At 35.7% G+C, this 12595-nt stretch overlaps 1 protein-coding gene across 3 annotated transcripts in view; it reads left to right on the top strand.

Moving 5' to 3' along the window:
* GSPT1 (G1 to S phase transition 1) overlaps positions 1-11629 on the top strand; it is a 32740-nt gene extending 21111 nt beyond the window's left edge. For all 3 annotated transcript variants that reach the window (XM_007126834.4, XM_024123311.3, XM_024123310.3), the window contains exons 8-15: positions 339-493; positions 672-812; positions 2233-2326; positions 3170-3250; positions 7587-7760; positions 8587-8676; positions 8834-9002; positions 10691-11629. In XM_007126834.4, coding sequence (XP_007126896.1) covers positions 339-493; positions 672-812; positions 2233-2326; positions 3170-3250; positions 7587-7760; positions 8587-8676; positions 8834-9002; positions 10691-10743 — 957 coding nt within the window. In that variant the 3' untranslated portion in view covers positions 10744-11629. The remainder of the gene's footprint in view (positions 1-338; positions 494-671; positions 813-2232; positions 2327-3169; positions 3251-7586; positions 7761-8586; positions 8677-8833; positions 9003-10690) is intronic.
* The last annotated feature ends 966 nt before the right edge of the window (positions 11630-12595 follow it).

Below are 12595 nucleotides of genomic sequence, written 5' to 3'. Positions count from 1 at the left end.
TCCGGAGGCTGTGCTCCGCAACGGGAGAGGCCGCGGCAGTGAGAGGCCCGCGTACTGCAAACCGCAAAAAAATTAAAAAAAAAAAAAAAAATAATAAAACTAAAGGCATACTAGATTTTGGAGAATTGGGAATCAAGAAACATTTACCAAAATCTTAAAGCATTTAGACATTGTGATGTTCAAAAGTATGTATGTTATAACTCATTTACTTATATTTTTTTGGAAGAAGCTTCTGATAAAGCTGAAAGGAAAGATGTTTTATTGCTAGAAGAATGTACCTGAATGTGTAAGAACGTACCTGAATGTGTAAGAATAAACTGTTTGATTTCTTGGAATAGGTAATCTCTGCTAGGAAAGGAGAGTTTGAAACTGGATTTGAAAAAGGAGGACAGACAAGAGAACATGCAATGTTGGCAAAGACAGCAGGTGTAAAACACTTAATTGTGCTTATTAATAAGATGGATGATCCAACAGTAAATTGGAGCAATGAGAGGTAAGTTGGGATGTCTTACTGTTTGTTTTTTTTATAGACATGTTAGTGGAATAAAGGATGGTTTTGTTACTGTATGCTTTTTTTCCCCTGGGGTTTTTCTTAACCTTAATTTGTGTAGTGTTGAAACTAGAGTTCAGTTGCTTTACATTATAATTGAGTTATTTATAAATATTAATAGATATGAAGAATGTAAAGAGAAACTAGTGCCATTTTTGAAAAAAGTTGGCTTCAATCCCAAAAAGGACATTCACTTCATGCCCTGCTCAGGACTGACTGGAGCAAATCTTAAAGAGCAATCAGATTTCTGTCCTTGGTACATGTAAGTAACCTTTTTAAAAGTTTGTGACTTAATAAGTAATTTAAGAAAATACTGACTGTAACCTTGGCGTTAAAAATACCATGACCTTTGTCTTCTTTTTTTTTGGCGGTACGCGGGCCTCTCACTGTTGTGGCCTCTCCCGTTGCGGAGCTGTGCTCCGGACGCCCAGGCTCAGCGGCCATGGCTCACGGGCCCAGCCAGCTCGCAGCATGTGGGACCGGGGTACTGCGCCACCAGGGAAGCCCGACCTTTGTCTTTTAATTGGGTTGTCTTTTTGTTATTGAGTTGTTAAGGGTACTTTACTCACCTGATACAAGTCCCTTATCAGATACGCAATTTGCAAGTATTTTCTCCTATTCTGTGGGCTGTCTTTACTTTCTTGACGGTGTCCTTTGAAGCACAAAAGGTCTTAATTTTGATGAAGTCTACTTTATTTTTTTAATTATTATTATTTTTTTTTTGTGGTACGCGGGCCTCTCACTGTCGTGGCCTCTCCCGTTGCGGAGCGCAGGCTCAGCGGCCATGGCTCACAGGCCTAGCCGCTCCGCGGCATGTGGGATCTTCCTGGACCGGGGCACAAACCCATGTCCCCTGCATCGGCAGGCGGACTCTCAACCACTGCGCCACCAGGGAAGCCCTGTTTTTTTTCGTAATTGTGCTTTTGGTGTCATGGCTAGGGAAGTGTTGCCTAATCCAGTCATAAAGAGTTAGCTCTGTTATTTTCATTTAAGCCTACTGAAGCTCTTAGGGGAGTGTTTCATTTTGGATTAATTTTTTGTAAGGTAAAGTCTTGATTACTTTAGCTTTATGAGTGTTTAAATTGGGAAGTGTGAGTCTTTGAATTTTGTTATTTTTTTCCCGCAAATTATTTTGACTGTTCTGGGTCCCTTGAATTTCCATATGAATATTAGGATCAGCTCATCAATTTCTGCATAAAGGCAGCTGGGATTTTACTAAGGATTGCATTGAATTTGTAGATCGGTTTGGGGGGAGCATTGCGATCTTGGCAATTTTAAGCCTCCCAATCCATATACTGTAGTTTTAAAGGGGAAACTATTAATATTTTATAGAATCCTGATTTCAGAGCTGGAAAACTCCATAAAAATTAAGTAATAGAGTGGAGTCATTTTATTACAACATCTGGGCTATTTGTCATAAAATACGTTTCTCAATTTTAATAAAATTAAGTTTATGGGGAAGCTTTTTCATTATATTGAGCTATTTTGTTATTTTCTTTTTTTATTTTTCTGAGGAATAAGTGAAATGAACTGGATAATAAAAAGGTTGAATGAGAAGAGTACATTGGTAGAATGGAAATTTGTTATAACCACTTTTTTTTGTATAAAGTTAGAGTCATGTAATTTCTTAAAATTTTAACATTTATGTTGACTCTCTTTAATGGATATTGTTATGTTCTCAGTGGATTACCATTTATTCCATATCTGGATAATTTGCCAAACTTCAGTAGATCAGTTGATGGACCAATCAGGCTGCCAATTGTGGATAAGTACAAGGTACCCAAAATGTTGAAGAACTTGGGTTTTATGGGAGGTGATAAATTGTTTTGTTTTAAATTATGAAATAACTTTAATAATTAACAACATAACATAGACGTCTCTTTTTTAATGGTTATATATTATTCAGTGATATAGAGACCATAATTTAATCAACAAACTTAGTTTATTTCAGCTATTTTCCAGTGAGCCAATGATCAGTTTTAGAGAGAGACTCATATAAGTAAAACTGCTGGAAGGGTTTGTGTATTAAAGTCAATGGATACTGACAAACAGCCTTCCAGAATACAATGCTAACTTACATGACCACCAGCAAGCAGTATCAGTATATGAGTGCTAGTTTTGCCATAGCCTCACCAACACTGGATGTTAATCTTTAAAAAAATAAGCTTCACTATTTTTAACTAGGTTTTTAAGTATTGCACTATCAATATGTAATATTTTGCCCTTCTCAAACACTTCATTCTCTGATTAGCTTCATGCTAAATTGCTTGAACAAGTATTTTTCCAATTTTATAAAAGAGAGAAAAGTCTCATATTTTTGAGAGAACCTGAATTTGAACAAATAATTCAGATCTTCAAATATAAAATGCTGCCCTGTCTCCTGCAGTGTACTTTCTTTTTAAATCCTAAGCCTACTTATTTATTAGTATTATAATTCTACATATACTTATGACACAGATATATTTACCTGTGTTTAAGATTAATCCTAAGCATTCTACCACTTGAGCTAAAGATTTTCTTTTATGAGTAAGCCCTGCAAGATTTCACTTTGGGTTGTTGAACTGCTGTAGAGTAGTAATAGAAGTCTGACATTTGGTTTTTCATTTTAAATTTAAACAGGATATGGGCACTGTGGTCCTGGGAAAGCTAGAATCAGGATCTATTTGTAAAGGTCAGCAGCTTGTTATGATGCCAAACAAGGTAAGAATTAGTAATGCTCTTGCTCATTTAAATTTTCTCTTGAAAATATTAGCAAGGAGCCAGAACTTTTCAATCTTAGGGATTTCATTAAAAGAAACAACTTCTTAAATCCAGGATTATGTTATATTAATGTCAAGCACAAAATTTAATCAGGAATATGTGATGTTATTTATTGACAAATGGAGAAGGGACAGTATTAGTTCCATGTTAGAGTTAAAAGGTGCATCATCATGAAAGCTTCAACTCCGTTTTCTTTGTTTTTTTATTTATTTATTCTTGGCTGTATTGGGTCTTCGTTGCTGCGCACAGGGGCTACCCTTAGTTGCAGTGAGCAGGCTTCTCATTGCAGTGGCTTCTCTTGTTGTGGAGCACTGGCTCTAGGCGCATGGGCTTCAGTAGTTGTGGCATGTGGGCTCAGTAGTTGTGGCCCGCGGGCTCTAGAGCACAGGCTCAGTAGTTGTGGTGCACAGGCTTAGTTGCTCCGCGGCATGTGGGATCTTCCCGGACCAGGGCTTGAACCCATGTCCCCTGTACTGGCAGGCGGATTCTTAACCACTGTGCCACCAGGGAAGCCCAACTCCATTATTTTACAGGAGGTAAATAGAAATCTGAAGTGGTTAAGTGACTTGCTTCTGTTAACACACTGGATTAGTAAGTGAGCCAGGGATGAAAACTCAGCTTTAATCATGATATAATTAGCTTCCTTTTATTTTTTGTACATAGTTATGTTGTGTACTATAAAATAATGTGTCTAACCTATGTTCCTAATTTATTTTGGGAGAAGAGGATTTGCCTTTATCATAAATGGGTCTTTCCCTAACTCTTTCTTTCTACCTTATTGTAATTTCTTCATTTATTGGAGAGGGTTTCATTAAGTAACATGCAAAAATCTCAAGCTATTCCTTTGTGTTATTTCTGACTGCTCAGTTGCTGGTAATTGCAGATGACATGTTACTAAGAAACTGTTACCTGTTTTCCAGAGGACTTCTCTAACAATCTAGAGGTATTAGTTATGTAGGAAAACAGGCCTGAATCATCAGAACCTCCAAATAGAGACTTTGTTAAGATTTAACTGAGAATTTGTTTTTTTTTATATATAAATTTATTTATTTTTGGCTGTGTTGGGTCTTCGCTGCTGCACAGGGGCTTTCTCTAGTTGTGAGCGGGGGCTACTCTTCGTTGCAGTGTGCAGCCTTCTCATTGTGGTGGCTTCTTTTGTTGTGGAGCACGGACTCTAGGCACGTGGGCTTCAGTAGTTGTGCCTTGTGGGCTCTGGAGCACAGGCTGAATAGTTGTGGCACGTGGGCTTAGTTGCTCTGCGGCATGTGGGATCTTCCTGGACCAGGGCTTGAACCTATGTGCCCTGCATTGGCAGGCGGATTCTAAACCACTGTGCCACCAGGGAGGTCCCCTGAGAATTTCTTTACCATGCTTATTCCAGGCACAGTGAATTACAAAAGGTAATTGTCAATGTACTGTTTTTCTAAGGTAATTATCTCTGCAACTTGAAAGTCAATGATAAATGAATGGAAATAATGGTCAGTTTGAATCCTTGCTCTATTTTGTCTGTTCAGCAGTCACAGAAGTTGAGTTTGCTTGTGGAGATGGAAGCAAGGGTCTTGGGGAAGAAGAATGGGGAGTGATTGCTTAATGCGTATAGAGTTTCCTTTTGGGGTGATGAAGGTGTTTTGGAGCCAGATACTGGTGATGGTTGTACACCATTGTGAATGTAGATGCCACTGAATTGTACAATGTAAAATGGTTTAAAAAGGTAAATTTTATGAGTATTTTATCACAATAGAAAGAAAAGTCCTATGGGCAAGTGAACCTAGAGCTGGGCTATAGCTAAAGGTAAAGGGCCTTAATATACTATACTAATATACTTAATATACTTCTTGTACAAGCTGTCACTTTATACTAATAACTAAGCAGGTCAGTGTAGCATATCTTACAGTTGTTAATCAAGCCTTAAAAACTCAGTTCACTGAGTTCACTAGTCCCCTGAGTCTCAGTGGAATAGAATGAAATGTATGAATGAATAGAATGAAATGTTTTAAAAGATGTAGATGCCAGGCTATTTTACATTAAAAAATTAATAGGTAGGCACCCAGAATGTGGGTAAAAAATTGTATATCATAAATCTGATACGGGGTTACTATCCATAATATATCAAGAACTCCTACAACTCAACAACAAAAAGAAAACAAGCTGACTAAAAAATGAGCAAAGAACTTAAATAGACATTTCTACAAAGAAGATGTACAGTGGCCAAAAAACACATGAAAAGATGCTCAACATCACTAATCATTAGGAAAATGCAAATCAAAGTCACAGTGAGATAACACTTCACACCCATCTGGATGGCTACTGTCAAAAACCCCAGAAAATAACAAATGCCGGTGAGGATGTGGAGAAATTGGAAACTTTGTGCACTGTTGGCAGGAATGTAAAATTGTGCAGCTGCTGTGAAAAACATAATGGTATTTCTTCAAAAAACTAAAAAGAATAATCATGATCCAGCAATTCCACATCTGGGTATATACCCTAAAGAACTGAAAGCAGACCTTGAATAACTTATGTTCAGGGACTTCCCTGGTGGCACGATGGTTAATAATCCGCCTGCCAATGCAGGGGACACGGGTTCGAGCCCTGGTCCGGGAAAATCCCACATGCTGCGGAGCAACTAAGTCCATGCACCACAACTACTGAGCCTGCGCTCTACAGCCTGCGCACCTAGAGCCCGTGTTCCACAACAAGAGAAGCCACCACGACAAGAAGCTCATGAACTGCAATGAAGAGTAGCCCCCACTCGCTGCAACTAGAGAAAGCCCGTGCACAGCAACAAAGATCCAATGCAGCCAAAAATAATTTTAAAAAAGGAAAAAAAAAAAAGAACTGATGTTCATAACAGCATTATTCACAATAGCCAAAACGTGGAAGCAACCTGTAGTGTCCATTGATGGATGAATGAGCAAATGAAATGTGGTGTATACGTACAACAGAATACTACCTCAGCTTAAAAAGGAAGGAAATTCTAACATAGGCTACAACATGGATGAACCCGGAGGGCATTATACTAAGTGAAATAAGCCAGACACAAAAAGATAAATCATGTATGACTCCACTTATGTGAGGTACTTAGAGTAGGTAAAATCCTTAATACCTTTCATAAACTAAGAATTTGTTGGTCTTAATCTTAATTTTTCATAAGTATGGATTAGAGATTAGACTTGCTCTATTTTGTTCAGCTATAAAAGTCCTTATTTGGGGAGAGGAATTATTATGATGGATTATTTGTTTAGTTGCATATACTTGTTTAGTTGTATATGGTGGAACTGCTAGTTTCTACCCCTTTATCCCATTATTGTAAAGAATTTGCTAGCAGATATGGCTATATTAACAGTTCTTGGAATGAATTTCAACAGACAGGTATCAGTAAGGTATAAGCTGCCTTTTGGGAAAGAAAGCCATTATTTGTGTGTGTGTGTGTATGGGGAAACTACTAGAGTTTAGCAAGTGACAGTTTGTAGAATTCTGGTATGGAATATAATGATTCTGGATTCTCTACTGTATGTCTGCCATCATGAGAAAGTTCATTTTTGTCTTGAAGGCTTTATTTTGTTTGTTTTCTGGAATGTGTTTTAAAAATATGAATTACCTCCAAGGGCAGAAGTGGAATAAAGTGAGGGAATACTAGTGAGTATTCCTTTTAACATTTTTTCCCCCATCTATATGCTCTTTAAAAAAAAAATTATTGTCGTAAAAGACAGATAAATTTTACCATTAATGACATTTAGGTACATTCACAGTATTGTGCAGCCATCACCACTGTCTAGTTCCCAAAGATTTTCATCACCCCAAGAGGAAACTATTAAACAGTCAATGTGCTTTAAAGCTTAGCTGTTCAAATAACCTTAGAAAAGTACATTCTTTGGATGTTTGGGGGATTGATAGGTAATGGAAGCTATGTCTGTTAACTCCTGGAATTTAACAGTAATAATAAAAATTACATCCATAAAATTAAAATCCAAATTTTAGATTTAATGTTGTAATTTTGAAAAAGTAAAAGCAAATGTTAGTTTATACTTGTTCTATTTGGAAATTATTAGGATGGACAGATAAATATTCTAATTGGCAGTTTGTACTTCTAGGATATGATTTTTTTCATTAAGTTCGTGTCATACAAATGTTATAACGTTTCACACTCAAAGAATTATTTTGGCTAATCAACAACCACAGAAAAATGTAACTTGCAAGTCTTCAGCAAACAGATAATTTTCTGTACTATAATGCAGTGAATGTGTCAAAAAATCTCCAATCTTGGTTTCTTTTTAAGCACAACGTGGAAGTTCTTGGAATCCTTTCCGATGATGTAGAAACTGATTCTGTAGCCCCAGGTGAAAACCTCAAAATCAGACTGAAAGGAATTGAAGAGGAGGAGATTCTTCCAGGGTTCATACTTTGTGATCCTAATAATCTTTGTCATTCTGGTCGCACATTTGATGCCCAGGTAAACCAGTTATTGTAATTATCATGATGATGTTCACTGTCTAAATGAAACTAGAATTTAAATCTCTTTTGTCTTGATTATTGGTGACATGCCATTGTGTGCAGAAGGGGAACTGAAATAGAATAAACCATATATAGAGATCACAACTGTGATGTATATCTCATACACATAAAGTCTTTAAGGTGGTACAAGTACTGGGTAGGTAGTATTCTTTGTAAGTTCCCTTTTATTTTTTATTTCCTGTTGATAATATATATTGATACTTACATTTTGCTCTAAGTGTTTTTCACTTTAAGTAGAGCGTAGTTGCCTTGGAAGTCATGGTTTGTCTGTTCATTCAGAGCAAATAACTTTCCAGACAGAAAAACACACGTAATTTCTCCATGTTATTAGCAACCTGACCTCCCCAGGAGAATGAAAGAATAAGTGATTGGTACAGCTCGCAGAATTTTTGAGTTCTAAGATACGATGACTAATCAAGTTAGATTTTGATGTCAGATACAAGGTTGTTAACTTTGGACCTTGGATACTGGGAAATGGATACTAGGAGGAAAAAACCTAGCATGTGAGCAGCAATGATTAATTCCTTGGTGGGGAGTATAGAGGAAAGCCTTCCCAGAGAAGAAAGTCTGCCTGTGTCTTTAAAGTTTGTGTGCTTGCCAAGAAGATCAGTGAGGTAAGGATATCAAAGTTCATGCTTGGAGGTAAGGCAACCTGATCTACCACTTCTAACACAAAAATAAGTTGGTGCCCTATTGAGATTGTGAGTTACACATTCAATTCTTTTTTACCTAGGGATAAAGATGTGAATTTTTTTGTTTGACAGATAGTGATTATAGAGCACAAATCCATCATCTGCCCAGGTTATAATGCGGTGCTGCATATCCATACCTGTATTGAAGAAGTCGAAATAACAGTAAGTTTTAAGATAATTGAGGTTTTTGTTTTAAGACCATTTCATCTTGATAATTTTTGATCAGCAACAGTGATGTATTCTTATTTGCACTTCTAGTATTAGTTTAAAGATTCTTTTATTTGACATTATTCCAATCTCATCCTTTTTTCTTGGATAGGCCTTAATCTGCTTGGTAGACAAAAAATCAGGAGAAAAAAGTAAGACTCGACCCCGTTTTGTGAAACAAGATCAAGTATGCATTGCCCGCTTGAGAACAGCAGGAACCATCTGCCTTGAGACCTTTAAAGACTTCCCTCAGATGGGTCGTTTTACTTTAAGAGATGAGGGTAAGCCTTTAAACTGATGTCTAGTGTTATATCTAAGATGCTTAGCTTTGGTAATCTTCATCTGAGTGCAGCGCACATTGCAAGTTCATAGGAAACTTGGATACTTGTTTTATAATATATTCATATAATGTTTTATGAGTTGAATGACTTGAACAGCAGACAGACTTGACCACACATCTTAGTAGTGATGCTCTAGATGAATAATCTTAATTTTAATATTTTGCAAGCAGTGGGTTTTGAGAGTCATTTTATTACTAAATAAGACATTTCTATGATGAAATCCTCTGTAATATGTGTGATTAAAACTCATCTTGAAGGACTCTATCCTGTAGAGCAAATTTTTGCTAAGCAAGCCTCTGCGGTAGACATCTTTTTTTATGCTCAGAAGAAATCATTTTAAAATCAAATAGGATAAACATTAATCACACTGAAATGGGGGGGAGATAAAAGGGGTACATAGATTGATAGTCTTTAACACCTAATATTTCAGAAGTTTAATATTCATGTTCTTTTGTGTGTGTGTCCATTTCTGCCTACCTGATTGGATTGGAACAGCTATAATTTTCTTATCTCACAGCCATGAAACTCTGGTATCATGGAAACAAAATGACTTTTATTAAACATTTCTCTATAGATTATTATATTAACTTAGATAACTATTTTAAGACTATGGAAAACTTTACATACAACTTCATGGTTCACTTGAAATATAGAATAGTCAGTTCATATATTAGTTCCAGTTTCATACAGCAAAAACTTTACTTTATATCTACTGCATGGCAGGAGCCATGTCAAGCACTGGGAATATGATGAATATGGTCCCTGAGCCTTATTTTGGAGAAATCTGTATAAAGGTGCCATTTGAAGTCATTATCTTAAAACTCTTCTTGGTGAAACTGGTTACTGGGTTTGTCCCATTAATATAACAAAACGAGAATTTTAGTTACCTGATAAAATCAGGCAGAAGAAATTAATGTAGCAAGAATTTTTAACCCCAGAATTTTTGTTTCTAAAGAGTAGTTGGCTTTTAGGTTTTTCACAAGATCTACATGGGTTTTGTATCTCTTATAATAGGACTGAGAGCCCTGTTTAACAGCTTTTAATGAGATAATTTACATACCATGAAATTGACCTGTTTTAAGTATACAATTCAGTAAATTATGTTTACAGAGTTGTACAGTCATCCCCACATTCTAATTTTATAACATCTAGAACATCTAAAAAGGAACCCTAATACCTGTTTACAAAGTCACCACGTATTCCCACCCCTAGCCTTAGGCAACCATAAATCTACTTTTTCTCTCTGCCTTTTTTGGACACGACATATAAATAGAATCATATAGTTTGTGGCCTTTAGTGTCTAGTTTATTTTACTCGGTATGTTTTTGAGGTTCAGTCATGTTGTGGCATGCACTGTATGTAATTCATTCCTTTTTATTGCCAAATAGTATTCCATTGTACGGATATCCACATTTTACTTCTCCAAGCATAGATTTTTGAAAGAAAATCATATCTTCAGTTCCCCTTCATTAATCAGAAATCATGTCTTTAATGGTAAAGCCAGTTAATTAGTAATTTACATTGTAAAATAATGATTTAAAATAAAATGATTTAAAATAATAAGTTTTAATATCTTACATAGCCTTGCTGTTAACTACTGAAAAGGTTTTTAAAAATTTCATTTCTAGGTAAAACCATTGCAATTGGAAAAGTTCTGAAACTGGTTCCAGAGAAAGACTAAGCATTTTCTTGATGACCCTGCACAATACTGTGAGGAAAACTGACTGCAAAAGCCTACTTCACACCGCCTACTCTTATTTTCTGCCCATTGACAAACCTCTCCCCATGTTTTGCAAAGACAAAAATCCACAGCAAAAGTCCACATTATGTCAGCTTTCTCATATTGAGAGCTCTGCTATGCCACTGTTGAATTTTTCCCAAGATTTTTTTCTTCCCCTCTCAAACTCTGCTTCCTTGGACAGATTTGGCAATAGCTTTGTAAGTGATGTGGACATAATTGCCTACAATAATGAAAACCTACCAGGAATTTTTTTATTTTTCATTTCCCCTTAGGCATACTTAGTCTTTTTTTCCCCCAGGCAGATCATTCTGAGTGTGCGAGTGTGTGTGCACATGTTACAAAGACAACTACCATGTTAATAAAATATTCAATTTGAAACCCTTTTTGGTATTTGAATTGCTTTTGAATAATGTTTTTTATCTGGATGTAACATTGTTGCATTAGCTTTTTAACTTTACCAAGTAATTGAGTACATTTTATTACTTGGACTTTTCTAAACTTTCCTTATCCAGTGCTTTAAATGAGGCATTTACAAACAATGTTCAAGTTTGTATTAAAAGAATTAGTTTGACCCCATTCTTTTGATGGTTAATGCATACATACAATATCTTTATGCAACTATGACACTGCTTTATTAGGTCTACCAGTTTCTGCCAATTTATATTTTAACATGATTTCTTAAACACAGTAAGTGGTTTTAAAATACAAGAATAGCATACTGTAGTTTTTATAAATATAAAGCATAATAAAATTGTACCCCTACAAAAAATTCCATTAACTTGTTAAATTAATGGAATTTACAATAAAGACAGCATGTTGAGACCTGACAGAAATGCCTCCTTTAGTATTTATAAGAGCTGCATGCATCTAATATGAAAACTGTATCAACTGCAAGTGCCAGTTCTACAAATTACTCAGTTTATTGTTTGTATTAGTAATTTTAAAGGCTGGATGATCCCTGCTGATTAAAGCTAAATCTCATCCAGCAACTAAATGAACATATTTTTAGAACCATCAGAATCTGCACAGACTAAAGTTAACAGTGATAAAAAGAATCAAGCACAGTGTAAGTTTTTCTCACTTTTTCGAAATTGACTGTTTTCTTGAAATTTGCTAAATTATGATTTGGATGAACTGCAATGCAGCATTGTGGATTTTAGATCAAAGGCTGACTTTCTGCTATAATTGTGTCACAACTTTGAAATTTTTTAATGAGAATAAATGGGAAATGGAAGGGACACTTTCTGGGTTTATTGGATGCCCCCTCTATCAGCCCCCTTTATCAAAGACTTGGCCTCTTTTAGATTGGTTTATCTCTAAATAAGATACTTTGTGTATTTAATGACATGTCCCTTCCGTGTAATCTTCTGCCTCAGAAAAGAAAAGCCTAGTCAGACTGTATTTCCAGTCACAGAACATAAAAATTAATGTGATCCTGTTTTCTTAACTGTAAAATTCCCATTCATTTCATGAATGAGGCCACATCTTATGGACAGAGCATAGTTACTGTCCTGCAGCACCCTATAACTATACTCATGGCTATTAAAATTGCATGAAATTTAAATAAATTTTATTATGTCTGCAAATCTCTGGGCTTTTATTTTTCTGGGATATGTGGGAACTTTAATCAGTGCATAGTAAATAACTTTTTCTACTTCCAAATTAATAACAAAATACTAGGATTTGCTTGGATTTTAATGAATCTTTAAAAGCTCAAGAGTCATTGAAATTAATTCCAGAGATAGATTTCCATTTTTAAATTGAACACATTTTTAAAAAACCAGTTATGTTT

The sequence above is a fragment of the Physeter macrocephalus genome, chromosome 14 (genome assembly GCF_002837175.3).
Source record: "Physeter macrocephalus isolate SW-GA chromosome 14, ASM283717v5, whole genome shotgun sequence".
Classification (NCBI taxonomy): Eukaryota; Metazoa; Chordata; class Mammalia; order Artiodactyla; family Physeteridae; genus Physeter; species Physeter macrocephalus.
Note: the sequence above shows the minus strand (reverse complement) of the source record. Positions and strands in the feature narration are given on the sequence as shown.